Below are 23842 nucleotides of genomic sequence, written 5' to 3' on the forward strand. Positions count from 1 at the left end.
AGCAAGTCATGTTATTTCAAAACACAACAGACAACAGCAACAGGAAAACATCAGGAACAGACAAAACAGCAATTGAGAAGCAATAAAGGATGTGTATGTCAAGATGTCAGAATGTTTAACACATTAGTTTAAATCAACTGTCGGTTTTCAATTAAATAAGCCAATGAGCTTTGACCATTTAAAATTCAGGTAGGCAATGAAAGGGCTGCCTCCAGGGTGGTGTATTGTATACTAACCATCGGTGCAGTGATGTGCAATAGCAGTCTAAAACAAATGGCCAGGACTTAAAAATATCAGCACTGAAGAGGAAAGACCATCACCCAGGGAGAGAGGGATTTAGTCAGCATGCTAATGACTATTAAATGCATCATTGAATATACAGTATTTACCAGTACCACCAATATGGCCCGGAATCTTGGATATGTTGTTAGTGACAAATATAAATTCGAAAGATATGACCTGACCATGTAGTGAATGTACTGTCTGTCTGAACCACGCACATCATGATAAGGAGAGCTAGCAAGCCTAAAGTAGATAACAGTTTAATAACTGTGGCATTTTTGAGGAGATGTGGCTTAACCAATCATCTTATCCATGAGTGCAGCATTGCATTGTAAATCCCTTAATATCATCTGAATATTGGCTTCAGTGACGGCACTTGTTTAATTAGTATTTGCACTGTCAGCAAGGTGACTGACAAGGTATGGCAGCTGGAAAGACACCATAAATGAAATGGGGAGAGTGGTATGAAGAATATGACATTAACTAGCTAATTCATTTTCTTTCAACCTACACTGCATAAAAACTTTTAAAAAACATACATAACTTACTTAAGACAATTTATTGGTGGTATGATCCATTTAAATTTAAATCTTTAATTCAGAATTATTTCAGTGCAATAAATAGTATATAATAATATTTTTACCATCCATAAAATTAATCCAATAATTATAAATGTAACTTATTCATATGTAATGCATGGGGATTAAGAAGTTGTAATTCATAATACAATAAATAATTGCATACACCACCACAGTAACTTACACAGGACACACGATCAAGCTCAAAATAAGTTTATTTGACTTTAAGCATGTACAGCCATTGTGGTTAAGGGCTATTGACCAGGTCAGGAGATATAAGTGACCAGGAGGAGAAGACGCAGAAGTAACTGTACACAGAGCTGCAGAGCACGCATCTGATTCCCTGGCCACTGCTTTCATGATTACTCATTATTCAAACAGACTCATACATACAGAAGAGCACGCAGACAGACTTAGGAGTGTAGATGAACATACAATCTTGGCTGTACGCACAGATTTAGGCATACACAGGGTTTTTCCTGCAGTATTTTTTTTTCAAGCCACCTATAGGAGAAATTGTGCAAAAAATTCAAACAAATAGAAATGGTCCGTGCATGTATTGGTACAATTTGGTGAATGTGAATTATTTATATAATAGATTAAAATAACAGACTGCATTTAAAGTTTTTTTTATTTATTTATTTTTTTTAGTTTTGATTGCTTTCAAGTTTACAATGTAGCCTAAGTTTACAATGACCGCTATATTACCCTCAGTACAGTCCGCTTAATCGCATGAAATAATGAGTGCCGACAACAGATGCATAGGCATCAGCTACAGACATGATTTTATACAAAAACCACCTACCTTTGCAAATTTTGGCGATTTTTGTGTCTTTCCAGGGAATTGTCAGTTTATTTATGAGGCATCTGTGGAACGAATGGGAAATGGTTTGGGATTTGGCAATTCTCTGCAAATACCTGAATTATGTAATTATCCAGTTGTGCTATTAAGTGGACTCTACTGTATTATCAGTAACCTACAGTGATTGAAATGAGAAGTAAAATTCAGAAAAACCTTTTCTGTTGTTAAAATGTACACCAGTGACAAAAATGGTAGTGCAAGCATTCTTTGAGTGCATGTATAAAAATAATTGAAATATATTAAGGTGCCATTTGTCTAGATTCTTTAAGATAAAAGGTTAATATTGCAAGTTTTGAGTGATTGATATGAAATGCATTTCAGGACAATTCTGGCACTTACAAATGTGTAACCCCCAATACGTTTTTCACTTGTTCCAATTTTTCATTTTAGCTATGTGTTTCATTTTTTTATAGCTTACATCCCAATGCATTGTGGTGGTCTCTTAAAGACTCGTACAGAACTTTATAATTGTATTTAAATATAGGGAGACAACACATTGAGTTGATAGTGGCAGTTAGGCTGGTCAGCTGTCGCTGTCATGCAAAATCACCACCTCAGCCCTATTTTGAGCCAGGAAAAACCATGCGTACAAATGGACATACAGACTCAGGCATACAGAGGGACAGATAGACAAAGTCATGTGTTCAGACTGACAGAGGGACAGATGGACATACAGACTCAGGTGTACCATAGTAGATACAAGATAAGAGAGGCCTCCTTGAACTGGAAGTATTTTGCTAAAGCAGAGGATTCTGCATACTATTTATAAAATTTCAATTCAAATTGAATTGATGGAATAATATACTGTACATTTGAGGAAGGACAGGAACTAAAGTCACTTATATTATTTATTGAAGACCCGAATGAGCAGCACCACTGCCTGTTGGCATGTGTCAGCAAACATCATTGCAGACAACAAAGAATGCTGAGCCTCTGTTTCACAGTTTCACTGGGCACATAAGCATTTATGTTTGTTAGCAAAGTTCAATACAGTCAGGGATATTTCTATTTATTTGCAAGGTTTTACACGGTCAGTTTTCAAGTGCCAATTACTGATACTCTTGCAGGTGTCATACAATGTTTTGTTTCCAGGTGTACATTATAAATGTAATAATTAATACACAATAATATTGTGACACAATCCACAACAAAGTTCTTTTTTAAATTGGGTTAACCTTAAATATGGAAAATCCAAAACACAGAAAAATACTAGAAGCCCAGTAACTTGTTTCTACACAAACATATCAGATTTTGGTGTGTAAATAAGACTATCCAAATTAAGAGTACAGCTGAGAGAGCCCTTGCTTCTCTTTCCCAAAGCCAGGCCAAAAATTTCAACGGCCAGTTGTATATGGTTGCTCGTTGCTGCAACAATGCAGACAAGCACATGCTTTCCTCTGAAGCACGTGAGTCGGCCACTATTTCTTATCACACAGCTGTTCCCAAGTCAGGCTGAAAGGTTAACTTTGTCTTTTTTTTTTTTAATTGGACCCATTTTCCGAATTAATTCCACCATACTGATTAGCAATGATAATAATTTTGTCACATAAACCTTTGTGGAGCTTTGGTCTCCCCAACAACTGTTCCACGCTGCTTTTCATGCAAACAAATGCATTCTAAATGTGGTTTTCCACCAAATTAAAGCTTGATTAACATATACACCTGTATTAAATAGATAACTGTGAGTGGTTATTGCTCCAGACTGTAATAATAATGTTCATTATCAATACTTTTGTGCACTGCAGAAACACTTGCTTACTTGCACTGTGGCAGGCTGTATTCATTTGCACAGGGGGGTGTGTTGGTAGAGTTGTTCACTACAGCAATTTCCTTCTCTGCTTGTCGTAGTTCTCACCGAGAACAATGTATGCTTCTGCTAAATAAAGTAGTCTGTCAGCTGAAATTCCAAATGCCTGGTAATGGACTGTTGGACAATGAATGCCCCCTTCAGGCCATTCAGTTATCATTTTGAGGGAGGGTATTTTATGGGCATTTCAAAGCTCGTTTGCATAGCCCCATTAGACTGCCTGGCAAAGCAGACTGGAGCAGTTCTCAGGAAGACTGAAGCTCTGCAAATAAAGATGTGGCAGAATTTTTATCATTACTGGTCTGCATGGTGGAAATAGTTTGGAAATTGGTCCAAGTAAAACAAAAACTGTTATCCCAGTCAGCCTACTCTCTGAGATGTCACCAACTTTTGATACAGTACATACTGCATGTGTGAACCTTTCATAATGGCAATTATATTCATTGTAAATAAATTATAAATGATAATAATGCCTTCCCTCCCCAAAAAAGGTCATAATACGTTAATGAAACAAACATAAAAAAGGACCTAACTAAGATGCTAATGTAAGCGCATATGCAGTCTACAGCTGTTGAGCACAGCACTAAAAGTCTAGAGAAGCCTAGTGAACACTTATTAAGGCTCCTTGCCTGAATGCATATCATAATCTGAAACTCAATTTTTCAGCATTTACAAGCATTGTGCATCACTGAAATTGCACTGATTATTTTACACTGAAAAGCTCTGTCCCAGAGTCAATGCCGCAGCTCAGACACCACTCCCCAAGCTATATACTGGATTGACAGCAGAGTAGCCCCCAATGCAGCGAGAAACAGATGCACACAAAAGACCTCCAATGACAAATCCTAACCCTTCTCCGTGAAGCCCTGCCCTAGACTACATCACAGGCCAGCCCCCTGAAATGCACAGTCCACACTGAGTGCTGCCCCAGCTAACATTTCCAAAACTTTGGGGAAGATTCTGGTTAGATTTGGTTGATTTGGTAGATCCCATTTAGTTCTGATGCAACATTACAATGAGCGTGTTTCTCAAACATTCCAAACAAGTCACAGAAAAAAGCATTCCAGGGATGTTGCACACAAATTTACTTGCAACATCCCTCAATGGTTTTTTTGTCAATGTTCCTTGTGACTGACTTTACAAACAATGTTCATGGGACATCCAGGAAACCGGAAACAAATCTACACGCTGGAAATGTTCTGAGAATCAAAAATTGTTAGCTCTGGGCACGGAAGGATTCAGGAACCAAATGCATTTTCAGATCAGTAAAAAGTAGAACCTTATGGCAACCAATACAGAATCAAATCTTTCGGACACCCTTGGATCCACTGGAAAGCACTGTTCAAGGCACTTCTGTACTTTCAGGGATGTTCACCTAAACTGCCTGTTCAACTTCGGTTAGACACATTTCCAAGCATCACAGCGTTTTCTCTTTTATTCTCTAAATAGGAGCATATAACTTAATAATGTGTCTTAGGTTGAAAATATCAGTCCCAAAACTAATGTCAATATTAAATATGAGTGGAACTGTTTCACAGTGACTGCATGACAACATTATACAGTATGGCTGTAAAGCATACAGAGTATATACACACTCACACGCTAACAGCACGCACACAGGATATCTACACCCCCAGAGGATGTCTACACCCAAACTGGATATCTACACCCACACAGCATACCCACAAGCATCCACGGTATCTACACACACATGCGCACGGGAATATACTGTACACGTTACGCATATATTCACACCTTTTATACATATGCACAGGGTTTTGAGGCATGCTGCATTCAGTTAACCCCAGCTAGGTGGTGTCTATGATCCCTATGACAGGATCTTGGAGCAATGTGGCCTGGGGCACTGGGCCCTTTATGAAGGGGCACACCACAGCCCCTGAGGTGACCCCTGAATTGATCCCACCTGGCCACAGTGCTGCATACAGGGGCACAGACATTGCCCGTCCTAGAGGGCGTGTGGGCGTCAGGCAGCCGGGCAGGACCCCCGCCTCAGGGGTGCAGCTCACGGCAGGGGGCAGGGCAGGGTCACACACAGCCAATGGTGGACAGGAGAGGGGCAGAGGGGGGCTGCCTAAATTCACCTGGAGAGGGAGAGAAAGAGCCATTCAGTATAAAGGCCAGTGCTCTGACCACTACTCAACACTGCTACCCTACTCCTCTTAAAGGCCCCCCTCCCTCACCTCGGTGGCACTAATCTCATTCCACAGCCATTGCAGTCCAGCATGGTTGGGGGTGGGGCGTCTCAGGGAAGGGGTGGACCTGTTTGAGCTGGAGGTGGAGCTATCTGGGCTGGGAGCAGGCCTTGCCAGCGTAGCCTCCAGTGTCTCTCGAGCCCAGTCATCCACCAGCTTGTGTAGGTCGTCTGCGAAGGAGCCCCTCTTGTTGTTGCTATTATTCGCTTGGGCCTGGGCAAACCCTGTGATTTGCTGATGATGAGGAGATGAAGACATTGCAGACTGCTGCTGATTGGATGCTGCTGTGGCCATTGTGCTGCTAGTGGATGACCCTACAACACCAATGTCACAGATTAGGGTCTAACAGGTCTCATACACACATGCACACAAAAACACGCTTCATTTTTTTCTGAGCACATGCTGTGGCATGACTGCACAGGCAGTTCTTAACAAAAGGGATAAATACCTGAACTCACCTGCAGGAAGAAGAGGGTGGAGTAGAGAAATCAGTACACCAGAAGACAAAGCAACTGAACTATGTGTTATGTGAAATGGTAATTTGCTTTATGTGGAGAAATGCTGTGCAGTTTTGTAATTTTTTATTGCACAATAACAACTCCTAAGTTCTGGAGCCTGGGCTTGAGGAGTCAAGCTAGTAGTTATGCTTTACGGCACAGTAGCTTTACAGTAGCTTTTAACAGAGAAGAGAATCAAGGCAATAGGAGCCGAGGTGCAGTGTGAAGAAGTGTTTTGTTGAGTCAAAAGACAGTAAGCGACTCAGCAGAGACATTGTGTTACACCTGGAGTCCTGGACCGTTTGGGAGCACTGACGGACCACATGCGCATATTGCAGTCTAAGGGCCAGGCCAAAACACACAGTCCTCATGCTTGAGCACCTGTGTCTACTGTATCTCAAGACTGTTCTACATAAACATACAGCAGGAAACACACATCCAAACATGCAGCATTCCCATAGCAAAATAACTCTTCAAAAGAAGTAGCGAATGGCCAACCAGCTTCTTTAGTCAATCGCAAACATTTTAAACACAAACCGAAAAGGTGCACAGATAGACACAAGGCACCAAGGCACATCCTTACTTGCGTCCTGGAGGGCTCCAGTGTCGGCAGGTTTTTGCAGTTTCCTTTCAAATGGCAACCAGTCTAGACCCTGAAAACAAGGTGTGCAGACTCTTCAGCCCATCATTGACTTACATGTTTCACTTATGTGCTGAGAGACACCACAAACCAGTAGACACTGCAGCTTTGCAGGACTGGAGTCTGCTACCTTGTCGTATACTCTAATGCTCTCAACAGGCCGTGCTCGAGAAATAAGCGTAGCTGCATGCTGGAGGACACACATGCAGCTGGTCTGGAAGCCCCATACCAGGTAAACCCAGAGCATGCGCATGCTGGCAGAGAGGGAGAGTTAAAAGATAGTTACTGTTTCCACGATCTTTACCCACGCACAAGCGCCGCAGAGTGGACCCTATAAGGCAAGCACAGTCAGAACATTTTCAGCGCACTGAAGACCCACAGTCAGAACCCACTGTCAGCACAGTTAGGACACAGTCAAAACCCACAGTCAGATCACATTCAACACACTGAGAAAAAAAGATTATCTCAGAAGGTGGAGGTGTTTTTTTTACTCATAAATCAAACAGGACAGAACACCTAAGGCTCTGAACATTCTGGAACCATCTCACTGCCCCTCAGGTTCTAAAGACAGTTTGCTTCACTGTGAGAAGAGGAGGATGAACGCAGTCCAAACATAATTAAAACTGATCAGAGAGCCTTCAGTACTAAGAAGGGATGAAATGAAGGAGAAGAAAAAATACAAACAGATGGAGAGAGAGACGGGCCCGCCCAGGAATCGAGCCCGCGCTTTGCCGCTTGGCTTGTAGGTGACCCTCTCTGCGGCCGGCTGCTGCTGCTGCCTCCAACCTGCAGGTGGTAGCAGAGAGAGGAAGAAATGGTGTAGTGTTTTAGGTTTTACACCAGTGGGGACAGGACTGGTCCAGACAGGGTGCAGACTCTTCTTAAAAATACTTACAGGCCAAATATTTCCCACTGTTTGTAAAATTATGAATGAATACTACATATTGTACGCTTGTGAACATAGTTTATTCCTTCATAAAACCTGGAAATTTTTTTGATGCATCTAGATAATAATTATTTTATTCTTGACAACAATCAAAGGGTGTGTTTGTATAAATAGTATGCATGGATGCATGTGTGTGTGTTTGCGTGTGTGTACCTGTGTGTATACAGAATGTGTGTGTTACCTTGGCCCTGGCTCTGGGTCCCAGTGTAGATGTTGTCAGAGGAAAGTGAGCTCTTAAGTGAGCAGGGCTGTGTTTGGACCGGTTCTGGTACCGAGGAGGGCAGAGTGGCAGTAGCATAGGGGGCGGAGCCATCTGCCACGCCCACATCTTTTAATGGTGAATCAGTCACTTTCGTAGGCTCACCTCCAGAGGAAAAACACAACATGGTTTGTGCACCTTCATAACTGCTCATCTACCCACACGTTTTCATCTCTAACCCCATTTAGACAAGCTACATTATGTGACCAAAAGTATCTGGACACCCCTTGGATGGACCAAGGATGGACCGACTTCATATTAATGCCCATAATTTTGAATGAGATGTTGGGTGTCAGGTGTCCACATACTTTTGGTCATGTATTTATAGTGATCATGGTACAGCAGTCAGACTCATTGTTTTTTTAACAGTTTTTCCCCCTTATCCCCCAATTTGGAACAGCTACAACATTTGCCAGTAATTCAGGAACGTTAAATAAGCACAGGCTCTCCCCTGTAGCATGTGATGCTAATCACTGGTGGTCATGGCTGTTTCTCAGACTTACTGCTTTTAGTGGTTGCGCTCTTCAGCTGTTGGACCAAAGGGCTGAAGAGTTTTCCGGCCTTCAGTCTGTGCTTGTTTGCTTTCCGCCTGCGGCCAATGGGGGGCGCTGTGTGGGACATTCCCAGAGTGGGAGGGAAGGCCTTTCCCAGTTTGTTATACAGTGCCTCAACCTCTCTTCTGTGATAGGCCTGCAACTCTGAGATCTCCTGCAAGTGCCTGAGAATAGCAAAACACAGCATCTATGACTAACTGGCCTCTCCACTCAACATTCATTCAATGGTATAACCAAACTCTACTTGTAAGACACTGACTTAACTCAATAACCAGTCTCTTTTCCTCATAACACCCACCCAACACAATAACATAAATCTCAAAATAATCACTCAACATTAAAATCTAACAAAAAAACATTCAATAAACACACTAAATTTATCTGAAAAACACTCACTCAACACAATAGCCAACACGCAGACAGACAGAAAACACACAAAAACCTACAAACACTGACAGACAGTCGCGGGAACTTGGGCCCCCACCCGTCCCCAAATAAATTCTTGGCTGCACCACTGCTCCCACGACTCTCCTTGAAAAAAATGTTCCCATGTGCCTATTCACAGATAAAAATACACACATAGTCTGACAGATACACATACTCTGCACCACATGCTCACGCTCACACCCACACGCGCACACACACACACACACACACAGCGTACTTCTCCCTGAGTCTCTCTAACTCCTTCCTCATGTCTGTGTCCTCGAGCTCAGACTCGTTGTCACTGCTGGCGTAGGAGTAGTAGGACTGCAGGGAGAGGTGGGCGGGTGTGGCGTCCAGCCGGCTGGGCGAATCAGAGCTCTGCACGCTGCTGCTGCGGCCAGACCGCCGCAGGAAGGCCACCGCCTTCTTCATCAGGTCCCTGCTCCTGCGCCGGGGGAGTCCGTGGGCGTGGCCAGGCGGAGCAGGTGGCACCTTTGCCGGGCTGCTCTCCTCCCCCGAGTCGGTGGAGTGGCGGCGGGGGCGCCTGGACCGGTCCAAAGGGCTGCAGGTGTACGCGCGCGGGACAGGGGGGATTCTGGGGGCTGAGGGGGGTGCGCCGAGGCAGAAGTCCTGGGTCGTGGAGAAGGTGTTCCTGCGAGTCCTCACAGTCGCTTCGTCTCTGCCGATGACCACAGAGAACCGGCCAGGGGTGGCGCTGGGGGCCTTGCTATCCCAGCCTGAGCCACCGGAGGGTGCTGGAGAGCCAGAGGCACTCCAGCTCCTCAGCTTCTGCTCCTGACTCCAACTGAGGTCCTGAGGGCCCATGATAAACTGTATAAAAAGGTACACTTTTATAACACTGCACTGCAATAACCACCCCATAACACACTCAACTCCAAAAATCCCCACTTTAAAACTGTGCCCTAGTACTCACCCATACAGCATTGCACCCCAGTAATCACCTTTTCAGCAGTGTACTCCAATCATCACCACTTTAAAATTTCAGCCCAATAATCACCCCTATTGCTAACTGCATTCCAATAATCATGTCATAAATGGCCTATACACACCAATAACACTATTTATACTACAAATACACACACTTACTGCAGCTGCTGCTTCCGGAATAATGCCACAATAAGTACCTTAAACCGGCTCCTGGCCCCAGAGCAGGAAGTAGAATGTGAAATTGTGTGACTCTTGGCTCCTCCCCTTCCTGAAGCTGTTGAAAAAAGATGACAAATCTTTGTGTGACAGCATCCTTCAGGTAAACACATTTATCCCACAAACTGAAGGGAACCTGTTGATGACCCATATTCAGCAAACAATCAACATTTTAGAATGTTTGCACAGCTGGAAAATTCAGACACAAGTGCACACGGAGGACCATTCCTTAAAATAAATAAAAAAATGTCTGCACACTGCTTCTTGCAAAGCTTGAACTTACTGCCACACTTAGAAACTGCTTTGATTGGCAGAAGTTTGTCACTCCTGCTTTTTCACTCTTAAGACATTCCGCCAAATCACTTTTTACATTTTTGTTAGGTTTTATGCTGAAAGAGTTTCAATGGATTCTCAAACAATCAGATAACACCCCAAAATAAATGCTCTGTTCAAACATCAAAGTCTGGGTTTTGGTGAGAATTCAACATGGAAGTCAAGTGAAATGCCTCTGTTTGTGGCATAAAATGCGCAAAACATGAAGAACATACCACTGATAACAGAGTCACTGAGCGAGCTGAGACTGCCTTGTCTCTCTGGGATCTGAGGCTGAGAGAGAGTGACAGAGCAAAGAGAGGGAGAGGGAGAGGGAGAAAGATACAGAGAGAGAGAGAGGGGGGAAAGCAAGAGGGTGGGTGAAAAGGGTGTGATCAAACTCAAACATAGTTGGAGTAGGAATACAAATATAATGTTGTTATTGTTAGGAATAAGAAAACATAATTTAATTATAAATCCTTATTTCCAGGTTAATGTAAATTTCTAATTGCTTGATCTGAGAATAAAAGTTTTTGTTCATTTGTTTTGTTTGCAGACAGGCAGATTGATATTATTCAGATTACACTGTTGGACAGAGACAGTAATGACTTTACCAATTGGTCGCCTTTCCTGGAGAACCCATCCCCTGACGGGACGTGAGCCTGTCGTTCAGACCCGCCTGCTGCTCCACCCGGGCCAGGGGAGTAGACATACTCTCCGGGGGTCCCTGCAGTGCTGCCGGTCGGGTACAGGGGCACATACTCCTGGTACAGCAAATTCCGCAGTTTCTCGTCCAGCGTCTTGATGGTGCTGTCCACCAGCCCCGCCCTGGGAGGCCCCTCCCCATCTGACTCGCCCAGCCCTGCCTGATGCATGGGGGCGGGGCCAGGAGTGGAGATCTGTGACACTTGGGCAGGGCTTTGGGGTAGTGAGGACTGCTTGATCCCACCCACTGATGACTGCAGGATGGGCGTGGCGCAGGGCTGCTGCAGGACAGGCCCGGGCTGGGGGGGAGGGCCGGGGGCGGGGCTGCTGTGGGCGGGCGGGAGCAGTGGCATGGCAGTCAGGTCACCAGTCAGGTCAGAGGTCAGAGCTGGCACCAGGGGGCAGCAAGGCACCTCCTCGGCTAGCTCAGCCACCTGGACAGGTGAGACGGAACCACGGAGAGCAGTACGTGCCACGCCCTCTGACTGGGCTGGAGCCACAGGGCCATAGAATTGTGGAGCCGTAGCTGAGGGTGAGGAGGCGGAGCCTCGTGATCTGACCACACCTTCAGGCCACTGACTGGCCAGCGGATCTGAGGGAAAGAGACAGAAGGGTGAGGTGATGCTACCTGTGTAGCTGTATTCAGGTTAGGTGATGTAACCTGTGTAGCTGAGCTCAGGTGAGGTGATGTTACCTGTGTAGCTATGCTCAGGTGGGGTGATGTTACCTGTGTAGCTGTGCACAGATGAGGTGATACTACCTGTGTAGCTGTATTCAGGTGGGTTAATGTTATCTGTATAGCTGTGTCCAGGTGAGGTGATGTTACCTGTGTTTCTGGGCTCAGGTGAGGTGATGTTACCTGTGTAGCTGTGTTCAGGTGGGGTAATGTTATCTGTATAGCTGTGTCCAGGTGAGGTGATGTTACCTGTGTTGCAGGGCTCATGTGAGGTTATGTTACCTGTGTAGCTGTGTTCAGGTGGGGTGATGTTACCTGTGTTGCTGTGCTGTTTAGGTGACTCCTCCTCCTCTTCCTGGGTGGAGGTTTCAGCTACAGGGCAGATGATGAACCACCGTTTTCCAGTATGGAGCACTGTAAGGACGGAGGTAAACATGACACCCAAACCTCCACCTGTTATGTTTTCTATTTATTCTTTCACATCATTCAGTCTTTCGCTCTGTCGCATAGCGGTATGTTAGGCATGGGTGTTAGAAGCAGCAGTTAAACAGAGAGGGATGCAGTGCAGAGGCGGGTGTTACCATTCTGCTGGTAAACAGGCTGTTCCGTATCAGGCAGCAGTGTCCTCACATTCTGGAACACAGATACAGAAGAACACCAGCACGTTTGGGGTCAGTTACATTCCAACTCAGGCAAGTATATGAAATGCAGCTAATTTCTTTAAAAATCACAGAACATTGTGGGTATTTTTGTATTAGTTAACTGAACTGATTCAACTGAAATTCAGCTGACTCCAACCCTGAATATCTGTTTTACCACATTTGGGAGTGCTATGTGTGCATGCATGACTGTGCGCATGTGTGTGTATTTATGACTTTTGAGTCCCTTTTGTGTGAGTGGGCCTGTCAGTATGTGGTCTGAACATCTGCAGAAAGTAGGAAAGTGGGCATGTCCTATGACTGAGTGGGCGTGTCCTGTGGTTTGGGAGCCCCACGGTTGGCTGATAGATCCTCACCTGCTCTGCGTTTCCTTGCTCAGGGCTGGTGCCCTGATCTGAGCTCCTCCCTCCCTCCAGCTCCTCATTCAGCATGTCCTCAGCTTTATCCACTATGTCCTTCAGCTGCTCAATGAACATCTCCCTCTCCACCAGCAGGATGAAGTTATTCTCCACCTGCGACCACAGGCCAGAAAAATCAATCGCAGAAACACTGCAGGAGTATTCATTCTGCCAAAGCTGGATGAGTGGTCACTCTCAACACCACAGAAATTGAAGTGTCAATTACTACCAACATTGCAGGAATGTTACATGCACATAAAATATTGATGCCTGATGTACTGAATCAGACTTGAGAAAGGAGAGTCTGATTCACATTTCATGACCTTTGACCTACCATGTAAGTGGCGATTTCCTCAGGAGCGTCGCCGTCCAGGTCAAACTTGAATGTCACCATTTTGTGGTTGTGAGTCTCTAGCTGGCACTGCACCATCTTGTCTCCTGTGTCACAGACCTGAAAGAGCCGGTTTCACCAGTCAGAGATATGGGATAACCACACCAGATCAGAACTCATCACATGCTTCCCCAATTTCATTAGGCTAAAATGATCAGTACAGCCTTATAATAAACCAATGAGAGGCCGCTGGGGGCTTAATTTGTTAAGGCACTATTTTAGTGCATGGATGGACCCCATAGTCCGGTATTGAATCCTGACCTTACAAGCAGCCCCACAGGGTGATTCACAGTTGAGTCTAAGTTTGCAGGGATGACAGAATCGTACAAGTGACCCCCACAGGCTGAAGAGGAATTGTTAATCTGCACATAATGTGTGAAGTATCTTCCTCCAACTCGTGCCTGTGAGAGCCCGGCTTGTGAGCCTGGCTCATAGACTGTGGTGTGAAAAGTGCAGACTGAGACCATATGTTTTTTGGAGCAGAACGCTCTACCAAATGGATAGGTGAGACAGAGGCAATGAGTGCTGATTAAAAAGAAGTTATGCACTCCAGATTAGGGAGAAACGTGGAAAAATGGCATCAGCAGGGAGGTGGCACTTACAGTGTCAAAAATACAAAGCTGTTACATTTAAAGAACTTGGGATCAGACTTTCACTGAACTTGTTGGTCGGACTCACATTGAGCATGCTCAGTTTGGGCTTGCTGGACTTCTCCTGGCGGGAGCGGGTGCGGGCAGACTTTCGGTGGTGTTTCCGTGGTTTCCCCTCCGCCTTCCCGCTGCAGGTCGTCCCTTCTGCGCTGTCACTCATCTCCCTGCCCGAGGCCGTGTCCGAGTTCACACTGCAACACAGAATCGCCCCCCCCCCCCCCAGAATTTCAGAATAGAACATAGGTAATGAAGGATACACTAAATAAAAGAATCAAAAACGAATACGCAATAATCCTCAGATAAGTACCCTACACAGATCATTAATCACCTTAATCATTTCACAATTAATCTAATAAACAGAAAAATTATGTATGCTGTACATCCATTTACTGTCTTTTTAGCAGATATTTCAGATTGTGATATGTTTGTGTGGCACCACTCAGACACAGAGCACATCTGCCACAGGTCTGATCCAGGGTCAGTAGATATAACCTGTCACAGTCAGTGTAGATGCAACCTGCGACAGGTCTGATCCAGGGTCAGTACAGATATAACCTGTCACAGTCAGTGTAGATGCAACCTGCGACAGGTCTGATCCAGGGTCAGTACAGATATAACCTGTCACAGTCAGTGTAGACGCAACCTGCGACAGGTCTGATCCAGGGTCAGTACAGATATAACCTGTCACAGTCAGTGTAGATGCAACCTGAGACAGGTCTGATCCAGGGTCAGTACAGATATAACCTGTCACAGTCAGTGTAGATTCAACCTGCCACAGGTCTGATCCAGGGTCAGTACAGATATAACCTGTCACAGTCAGTGTAGATTCAACCTGCCACAGGTCTGATCCAGGGTCAGTACAGATATAACCTGTCACAGTCAGTGTAGATTCAACCTGAGACAGGTCTGATTCAGGGTCAGAGTAGGTGCATACCTGTCATAGGCGTAGTTTTGATATAATAATGGTTTTTCTGCTCTGGAGTCCTGCAATTAAAACAAAAAAGATGTCAGCATGAACACACACATGCTTAGTAGGTAATTTTCACACAATCACTGAATCTACCCCACAGACCCTCAAACTCTCCAATACACCAACACACTAAAACACCAACACCAACACTGAAACATTCTAAGTCTCCAACAAACAGATACACCAACATACCAGTAAACCTGTGTGTGCATGTGGAAGGGTGCAAGACTGCATGAGTGAGTGTATGTGTGTGTGGGTGTGTGTGTGGGAGGGTGCAAGTGTGTGTGAGTGAGTACATGTGAGTGTGCATGTGAGAGTGGGGGGGTGTAATGAGTGAGTGAGTGAGTGTGTGTGTGTGTGTATGTGTGTGTGTGTGTGTGCGCGTGTTTGTGTGGTCAGTACCATGAGGTTTGGCTCTGCAGGTGGCAGGGATGGAATTTCCATGGTAACAAGGCTGTACTGACTCACGGGTTGGCTGACATTGGTAGAAGGCGTGGCCATCAGGGCACCAGCTGGCTGCAGGATTGGAGCTGGGTCCTGCTTTCAGAATTAAAGTACAGCTGCACTATAATGATAGCACACTGAATCTAATGATACTCTGTAATAACAGTAATAATAAGAACGAAATAGCAAGTCCAAATAAAAGACAAATTATTTAAATAACAAAAAAGCAAATCAATAAATAAATATAACTCTTTAATAACAACAGACCGTATGCTTTAACTTAATAATAAACATTGTAAACTTTACCTAAAACCTGCACATAATATTCTTATATTAATCCCGCAATTTGGAAGTAAGGCAGAATCCAGGTGAAACAGGATTGTTTACCTGGACCACTGACTGAAGAAAAGGCAGGGCTTGTTCAGGCAGAGAGGGTGGGGGTATTTCAGGGGGCGGGGTTGGATCAGGCAGAGTGTGGCCCAGGGTTGGTTGGCAGGGCAGGGCTGGCTGTGGAAAAGAAGGGGCACTGTGGGGTGGGGCTGGCTGTACTGCAGGGAACTCTGGGATACGAGCAGGCTGTGTGGTTGGGGGATCTGTGAGTGCACCCTGGTGCTGGGGCAATGTGGGCACAGCCGTGGGATGCAGAGAGGTGGAGGGCACCACACCCGTGCACTGCTGAGGCAAGGACTGCATGACGGAGGCGGGGCTGGCTGTGGGGATGGGGGTGGGCATGGCTGGGCTCACCATGCTGGTAGTGGGAAAGCTTGAGGTGGGGGGGACGAGGGTAACCGGGAAGGAAACACATTCAGCAAGGCTGCCTCCTGCTGGAATGACAGGATATGGCAGAGAGAACTGCGAAATGCCAAAGAAGAGACCAAATAAAAAAGGTTTAGAGGACACAAGAGAAATCTGCTACGGCACTGCACTGTCTATAACATAGGGCATCCCTGTAAAATGAAAGATCGTCTAGTTAGTCAGATTTATTAGTCTTTGTGGGGACAAGCACTAATGAACAACACATAACAACTTAATTATTCCCTTCAATCCTCTGATGAGCCAGGGGACGTGTGGCAGATGTGGGGCTACCTGTGCAGAGGGTGGTGAGGTTGTGGAGATCTGGAACTGGGGAGAGGTTTGGACGGGCAGAACCACAGTATGAGAGGTGTGGCCTGGCCCAGTAGGTGGGACTTGGTGGAGTTGCTGCACGTGGGGCTGTCTGTCATGGCCTGGTTGGGAGGGGCCCTCTGAGAGACAGTCCTGGAGAGGGAGGGAGAGAGGGAGGGAGAGAGAGAGAGAGAGAGCGAGAGAGAGAGAGAGAGAGCGAAGAGAGTTGGAGCAAGAAAAGGAGAGAAAAGGGAGATAGTGGGAAAGCAGGGAGAGAGAGGAGATGAGCAGGGGAGGAGAGGGATAAGTGGTGTGAGGTGCAGAGCCACAGCTATCCTGAGTTTGTGGCGGTGAGTAAAAAGTACAGCCCTGTAGTGCGCAGCACACTCACCTGCTGGGCTGCTGGAGGGGACAATGCAGCTGGAAAGGTCTGCATAGACTGTTGGCAGGGCTGTCCAGACTGCTGGAAGCTCTGTTCTGTGGGCTGGCATGGCTGAGCAGCCTGTTGGAAGCTTTGCGCAGTCTATTGGAATGAATAAAAACTTTTTTTTGCTGCAGATAAAGCTATACATGTGACAAGAGTAAAATAGCCAGCCGAGGTATGTTGTACAAAGATACACATAGGCGTAGATTTCGGGGGGGGCGCAGTGGATATGTCCCCCTCAATATTTAGAACACGTGCATTTGTCCCCCCCATAAAAAACGAAGCAGAGGACTTTTATTTCCACCATAAATTGATGCAGAAAAGGCACAAATTGGTGCAGAAAAATTCACCAGAATGCAGGAAATGAGGTGTTTAACACTCAAAATTTCCTGGGGGAGAACCCCCAAACCCCCCGCTTAATGTGTCCCCCCAAATGTTCAAACAAAACCTACGCCACTGAAGATACACACCGTCTTACAAATTGTATTCCCATATTGTAGACACAATTTCCAATGCATTAGCTTTATAGCTTTGTCTAAGCATAGATAATGTTGACAGTTTTTCAGTTTGCTTGCAGTCAACAGGACATTTCTGGTGAAGAAACTCACTGGTTGATGGTAATCTCCTGGATGCAGCTGGGTTGAAGGCTGGGAATAGGCCCCCTGGAGCAGCTGGACTGAGGGCTGGACATAGGCTTCCTGGGGTTGCTGTGTTGCAGACTGGGGATAACCACCCTGTAGCAACTGCATTGAGGGCTTGGGATAGGCCTCCTGGTGCAGGTGTGCTGAAGATTGGGGATAGGCCTCCTGGTGCAGGTGGTCTGAGGCCTGGGGGTGGGCCCCCTGATACAGCTGTGCTGAAGATTGGGGATAGGCCTCCTGGTGCAGGTGGTCTGAGGCCTGGGGGTGGGCCCCCTGATACAACTGTGCTGAAGATTGGGGATAGGCCTCCTGATTCAGGTGGTCTGAGGCCTGGGGGTGGCCCCCCTGATACAGCTGTGCTGAAAATTGGGGATAGGCCTCCTGGTGCAGGTGGTCTGAGGCCTGGGGGTGGGCCCCCTGATACAGCTGTGCTGAAGATTGGGGATAGGTCTCCTGATTCAGGTGGTCTGAGGCCTGGGGGTGGGCCCCCTGATACAGCTGTGCTGAAGATTGATAGGCCCCCTGGGGCAGGGAGCATGAGGGCTCTGCTGGAGGGCTACACACCTGCTGTGTAGATGAGGAGATAATGGGAAAGGGCTCCTGTTGGCATTGGTAGGGGTTGCTGTGCTGGCTGTCAGAGTATACTGCAGAGCTCAAGCCACTGTCAAAGGTTCCGTTTGCTGCAGAAAGGAAACACACCTTCACATGAAAAACAATTCTCACCTTTTAATTATCTGAATGTATGATACAACAAATGACACACACATATATACATATACAGCATACTTAGCAACTGGAGCATAACACTGGCTTTATTTCAGCATTGTTCAGCATGTCTATGTGTGTGTCTGTGTGTGAGTGTGAGTACCTGGATGACGTGTGTGTGTATGTGTGTGTGTGTGTGTGTGTGCATGTGGTATGTGTACGTGCAGGAAGCGTACATGCACATAATTCCCACACAAGGCTGCAATGTCTCACATTGGTCAGAGGTGGCGCTGCCGGGCAGGTTGATGATTGGAGCGCTGTGGTCAGACACCGGGTCCTCTGGCTCGAGCTGAGACAGCTGGCAGCTTTGGGACTTAACAGCAGGGACCTGCAGCGGAGGGGCAAGCTGCACCTTTGGGGGCTCTGGCTCTTGCACCTCATGCACCCCCTGCACCCGGTCCTGGTCTCCTTGTTCTTCTCTGTCACATGCTGGAACCCCCTTCACCCTCCTCACCCGCTTCCACTGGATCAGGGCAACCCGGTCTCGTATGGACTTCCCCACAATCTTCACGTCATTTTCCTGGAAGAGGCCTGACTCCACCTGTCAATAATTTTCATTCACAATGAGTTTAATTGGCTGAACAATTCTAAATGGTGGTAGTGGTGAGTTCTCCTGCTCACTGTAAAGCACTATGACATCATGAAAGACTCCACTTAAATGCACCCCATTATTATTCATGAGACTGAAGTGCGGGAGGCATGCTTTCATACTTTCTTAATTGCACATAAATATGTTCATGCTAATTTAAAAAAATTATTGTGAAGAGAATCATAAAATTTAATTATAGCAGGGGCGCACAACTTCAGTCCTGGATGGTCAGTGTGTACTGTTTTCTTGCGTGTTGCAGAACTTTAGTGCAAAATCTCAGTTGCAATCTAAATTTATTGCCTGAGGAGTCTACACACACGGTGCCCAAAGCCTGAATTGGCTTCTGACCGAAAAGAAAATCACAACAACCTGCAGACACTGCAAAATCTAGGACTGGAGTTGTGTACTGCTGAATTACAATAATCTTTAAGCGATGACATCTGAACTGGATGGGAATGGAGACATTTTGAAATTGAGAAATATAAACATTCTGATCATGAACTGAATTAGTGGAACTGATCCCTGCTTATCAGGTGCAAAGACCTTAAAAAGTAACATTGTGTTTAGTTTGCAGTAAAAAAGGCAATAAAATCATATGTCACTTTCAGATCCAAATCCAGCTCTGTACCCAGACTGCTTCCCCTACCCTGACATCACAGACACACACCCTGCAGCCCTGAGAATTAGCACTGTCATCAGAAATGCACTCAGACACTCTCTCTCTCTCTGTCAATCTGGAGAAGGAGGTTACAGATTGTGAGAATTTGGTACCATCAGATTTAGCAATATGTTACAGGTCAATGGTTGAGCCTGTTTAAATCGCCGTCTCCAAATGAAGCCCAAAGTACACAAGGTTGTGATTTCTTAGAAGTGACTAACTATTGATTCCTTAGAAAAGCATAAACTTGCAACCCATAAGGTTACAACCCTGACAGGTGCTGCTGCAGGTACACAACCTGGTGTCACTGACAACCACTGGAAGACAACACCACAGTAATCTGTAATTAAGTAGAGCACAATTTTATAAAACATGCAAATAAATGCAAGCAGGTGCAGCCATTCTACTCAAATAAAGATAGAGAAGGAACCTAAAACCCCAGTGTGGCTGGAATGCAGTCGATCACAGTCTTAAAGCGGCTAAATTTGGACCAACTCTGGACACAGAGATTAGGAGCCTGCCAAGAGAAGCAGTTTATGAATAAACAGGATTAAAATGAGCTTTTCTGCAGTGCTGCACCAAATTGCCTCACCATCTGCAGCAATCACATAAAGAAAGAGGGAAGAGAGGACTATGAAACCAAGGATAACTGTGAGTGTAGGTGTGTGTGCATGTGTGTGAGCAGGTGTGTATAATCATTAAGGCTGGATGTTTGTCACAAAAAATATAGGTTGAAGTCACAGAGCAGTCATGGAAAAGTTACTGAAAATCATGGAAAACAAAAAAAAAAAACTTTAATTGTGTTTTAAAAACTTTAATTTTTCAGCTAATAGAACCCACTTTTTTTCCTGCCGGGTCTCAGGAGCATATTTTCATGCCCAGTGTTAAACACATGGCTAAACTGTTCTCAATGTGTTTAGTGTGATGTTGAACACTCACATGTTTATTGTGATTAAAATGGTGAATGCATTTAATACGGCAATGATCACATGCCACGTGAATGACCATTGCCATACCGGTGATGGCCAATCACATGCCAAATGGATTTAGCATGGTGTCATTCACATGGCTGACGTCTTAAGCATGGAGATGTTTATTCACATGGTGCATGTATTTCACATTGAGCAGGCCTCAGTGCTATAGACTGACCATTTCTTGAGCCACATCCTCTGGGACCTCCTTCTCCAGGTCAAAGGTAAACTCAACCGCTCCACTGTCTTTGTATTTGCCCTTCAGTTTTTTGGGGTCCTCCACCCACAGTTTCAGGGCGATTGAAGTCTTCTTTCCATCATCATCCTCTGCGAGTTCCACCCTCACCCCTGTGTCCTCTGCGAAAAAGGCATGGTCCATGAGGTCCCGTATGGAGTACCTGCCAAAACAGAGCCATCATTGCATTACACACAAAGCACTGCGCCTCACTGCAATACACTCAAATCAATATATCACTGCATTATGCAAGTACCACAGTCCAGCTAATCAGAACTGCACACTATCACACTACACATTCTTCACTCTGATTTCTCATTTCCAAACCACTGCGCATCCCTGAAAAGTATTCACACCTGGAAAAGAGTTGATTAGAGAGTACACTACAGCTAGCAACAGACGCACTGACCTCTCTTCTTTTTTGTAGCAGATACACTCTCCTATAATCTCCTTAATTTCAGGATCTGTGATCTTGTTGTAACTGGCTGGTTTCACGCCCTGGTAAAAAAGAAAAGACAACAAGTTCAGAGGAAACTCCTCATCAAATCATGGTGCACCAGTGCCTCTTCCAGTTAGGACTGAGGCTAAACATACTCTTCTGATTAGATTACAGGGAACACTGAAAGCAAATGCATTTTTGTGGTTGGTTTAGACACTGACGGTTCACATTTGGTTAAGACTGGTGTAGGGGGAACACTGATGCTGAATGTAAACATATGATTAGTTCAGAGGGAACTTTTATGGTGAATGTAAGCATGTGATTGGTTTACACAGAACACTGATGGTTAATGTATAATTATATTAGTGTAGTGCGGTGGGAAAACATACACTGGTGACTTTGCGGTAGATCTGTGCAGCGTTCTGGCACTCAGAGTAGGGGTACTCGGAAGTGGCCATCTCCAACATGCACATTCCGAAGGCGTACACATCCACCAGCTCGTTGTAGTGCTCCTCATACATCTCTGGGGCCATGAACTCCGGAGTCCCTGAGCAGGAAATCGGAAAACAGCCAGTTACTGCAGCCCCACCCAAGAGAGTCCAGCCCAGTGGAGTTACTTAAGTTCAACCCAGTGGTCACACACGACAGTCAAAGAAGCTGTTATCTGGCATAGTCCATACTGGAGCAGGTTACACAGGGACATAAACCCAATGCACTCTCCCCTCTCTACTTTCCCAAGGAGCCCAGGGAAATATGACTCAGACAATTGGTTCAGGATCTTGACCGTATTTTGGGCATATTACATTTCAGAAAATCAATCCTGAACGACTGATAACATTGCCAAATGGGGAATCGATAACAAGTGCAGTTAAGGTGAGTCCGTGTGACCCTAAATGGCACAGACAGAGCTCTTTACCGATGACACTCTTAGCAAAGGAGGTCCTCTTCAGGGTGGCGAGCCCCAGATCCCCAATCTTGACGGAGCCAGTGGGACCCGTGATGAAGATGTTGTCACATTTGAGGTCACGGTGAATGATGGGCGGGGCTCTGGTATGCAGGAAATGCAGGCCCTTCAGGATCTGCCTGCACCAGCTGCGCAGAACTTTGGGCTTCATCACCTTAAACCGCTTCAGATATCTGCCGCAAGGAACAGCTGTTTCAGAAGCTTAATATCACATATGTTACCTGCAGGTAAGGATCAGCTGTTTCAGATATCCAATACCACCCATGGGGAGGGGGCGGGGGAGGGGGCACTCACGTTTTTAGGGTCCCCGATGTCATAAGCTCTGTGACCAGCACTATGCACTTCTTCCCTTTCAGCAGTGACTCCCAGAAGTCATAGAAGCGCACAATGTTGGGGTGCTGTAACCCTTTCAACATCTCCGCCTCCTCCTTAAACCTCTGCCTCTCTGCTTTGGACAGCTTACGATCCTGAGAGAGGGACAAAGGGAAATAAAGAGACAGAGAGAGGTGGGGGAGAGAGGGAAATGAGAGTTAGAAAGCTATCAGCACAGCAAACTGTACAATCACAATAACGTGTTTTATATTTATTTACCCACAGAACATTAAGTAGGTTATTATTTTTTCCCCCAGTCACAGTCATAATGGACAGGCATCAGGAAGATATTTATATCTGTATTATTTTTTTATTTAAGTATTTAGAAGTTCTACAAATAATTAATACTATGAATAAGTAGCACTCTCTTCCCATCCTGGGCTAAGGATCTCAAACTGAAATCCTATTAAATACACGTCATTCTAGAAGCATTCCTGTCAATGCCCAATTCTATTTTACTAGAATTCTCAGTGTACCATGTGAGTGTGGTGTGTGTATAAGTGCACATGTTTAAATGTGTATGTAACTGTGTGTGTGAGCGTGTGTGTGTGTGTGTGTGCATGTGTGTGTGCATGCGTGTGTGCGCGTGCGTACACATGTGTAACTCTCTGGAGGTGTTTGATGCTCTCTGGAGGGGATGCATACTGCTCTGTCATGGCAATGTAATTCTCCAGTGCAGGTGCATAATGTGCTTTACCCTCAAAGCCTGGAGCTGGTGGCACTGTCTCAGGATGACTCATCGCTCTGTGAAAACTGCTGTTCAATTCTGTTCTGCGCTCTCGCAGAGCATTCATTGACCCTCCTTTCCAAAAATTCACCAATCCCACCTCCTAAAACAGCACAATTCACCCCACTCCTAAAACAGCACACTTTACCCCCTCCTAAAACAGCACACTTCACCCCCCCCCCCTCCTAAAACAGCACAATTCACCCCACTCCTAAAACAGCACACTTTACCCCCTCCTAAAACAGCACACTTCACCCCCCCCCCCCTCCTAAAACAGCACAATTCATCCCCCATCCTAAAACAGCACAATTCATCCCCCCTCCTAAAACAGCACACTTCACCCCCCCTCCTTAAACAGCACAATTCACCCCCCCTCCTAAAACAGCACACTTCACTTCACACGTCAGGAAATCATTGATAAGGCTTTGAGTCTTGTGCAACTGTGGCAGTGTGGTGTAGTGGTCAGAGAACTGGTCTCCTGACAAGGGACTGAAATCCTGATGGGAGTCTTTTGTACTCA

General features: G+C 45.6%; 1 protein-coding gene across 13 annotated transcripts in view; it reads right to left on the reverse strand.

Annotated features, from left to right (window-relative positions):
- Nucleotides 1-1057: 1057 nt before the first annotated feature.
- The window catches only part of LOC118211655 (serine/threonine-protein kinase WNK2-like), a 29551-nt gene continuing 6766 nt past the window's right edge, over nucleotides 1058-23842 (reverse strand). The window contains exons 2-29 of one of the 13 annotated variants that reach the window (XM_035389031.1): nucleotides 22518-22690; nucleotides 22176-22396; nucleotides 21649-21806; nucleotides 21230-21318; nucleotides 20764-20983; nucleotides 18581-18908; nucleotides 17981-18282; nucleotides 17570-17728; nucleotides 16929-17060; nucleotides 16520-16690; nucleotides 15821-16285; nucleotides 15392-15526; nucleotides 14954-15003; nucleotides 14048-14210; nucleotides 13313-13429; nucleotides 12937-13092; nucleotides 12503-12554; nucleotides 12237-12335; nucleotides 11155-11837; nucleotides 10777-10834; nucleotides 10210-10286; nucleotides 9303-9895; nucleotides 8588-8802; nucleotides 8007-8189; nucleotides 7564-7665; nucleotides 7166-7210; nucleotides 5731-6056; nucleotides 1058-5631 (exon numbers count right to left, since the gene is read on the reverse strand). In XM_035389031.1, the coding sequence (XP_035244922.1) occupies nucleotides 5338-5631; nucleotides 5731-6056; nucleotides 7166-7210; nucleotides 7564-7665; nucleotides 8007-8189; nucleotides 8588-8802; nucleotides 9303-9895; nucleotides 10210-10286; nucleotides 10777-10834; nucleotides 11155-11837; nucleotides 12237-12335; nucleotides 12503-12554; nucleotides 12937-13092; nucleotides 13313-13429; nucleotides 14048-14210; nucleotides 14954-15003; nucleotides 15392-15526; nucleotides 15821-16285; nucleotides 16520-16690; nucleotides 16929-17060; nucleotides 17570-17728; nucleotides 17981-18282; nucleotides 18581-18908; nucleotides 20764-20983; nucleotides 21230-21318; nucleotides 21649-21806; nucleotides 22176-22396; nucleotides 22518-22690 (5766 nt within the window). In that variant the 3' untranslated portion in view covers nucleotides 1058-5337. Of the gene's footprint in view, nucleotides 5632-5730; nucleotides 7666-8006; nucleotides 8190-8587; nucleotides 8803-9302; nucleotides 9896-10209; nucleotides 10287-10776; nucleotides 10835-11154; nucleotides 11838-12236; nucleotides 12336-12502; nucleotides 12555-12936; nucleotides 13093-13312; nucleotides 13430-14047; nucleotides 14211-14953; nucleotides 15004-15391; nucleotides 15527-15820; nucleotides 16286-16519; nucleotides 16691-16928; nucleotides 17061-17569; nucleotides 18283-18580; nucleotides 18909-20763; nucleotides 20984-21229; nucleotides 21319-21648; nucleotides 21807-22175; nucleotides 22397-22517; nucleotides 22691-23842 lie in introns of those variants that run through there. The other 12 variants (XM_035389028.1, XM_035389030.1, XM_035389026.1 and 9 more) reach the window with 12 other exon arrangements.

This window comes from Anguilla anguilla, chromosome 13 (genome assembly GCF_013347855.1).
Source record: "Anguilla anguilla isolate fAngAng1 chromosome 13, fAngAng1.pri, whole genome shotgun sequence".
In the NCBI taxonomy this organism is placed as follows: domain Eukaryota; kingdom Metazoa; phylum Chordata; class Actinopteri; order Anguilliformes; family Anguillidae; genus Anguilla; species Anguilla anguilla.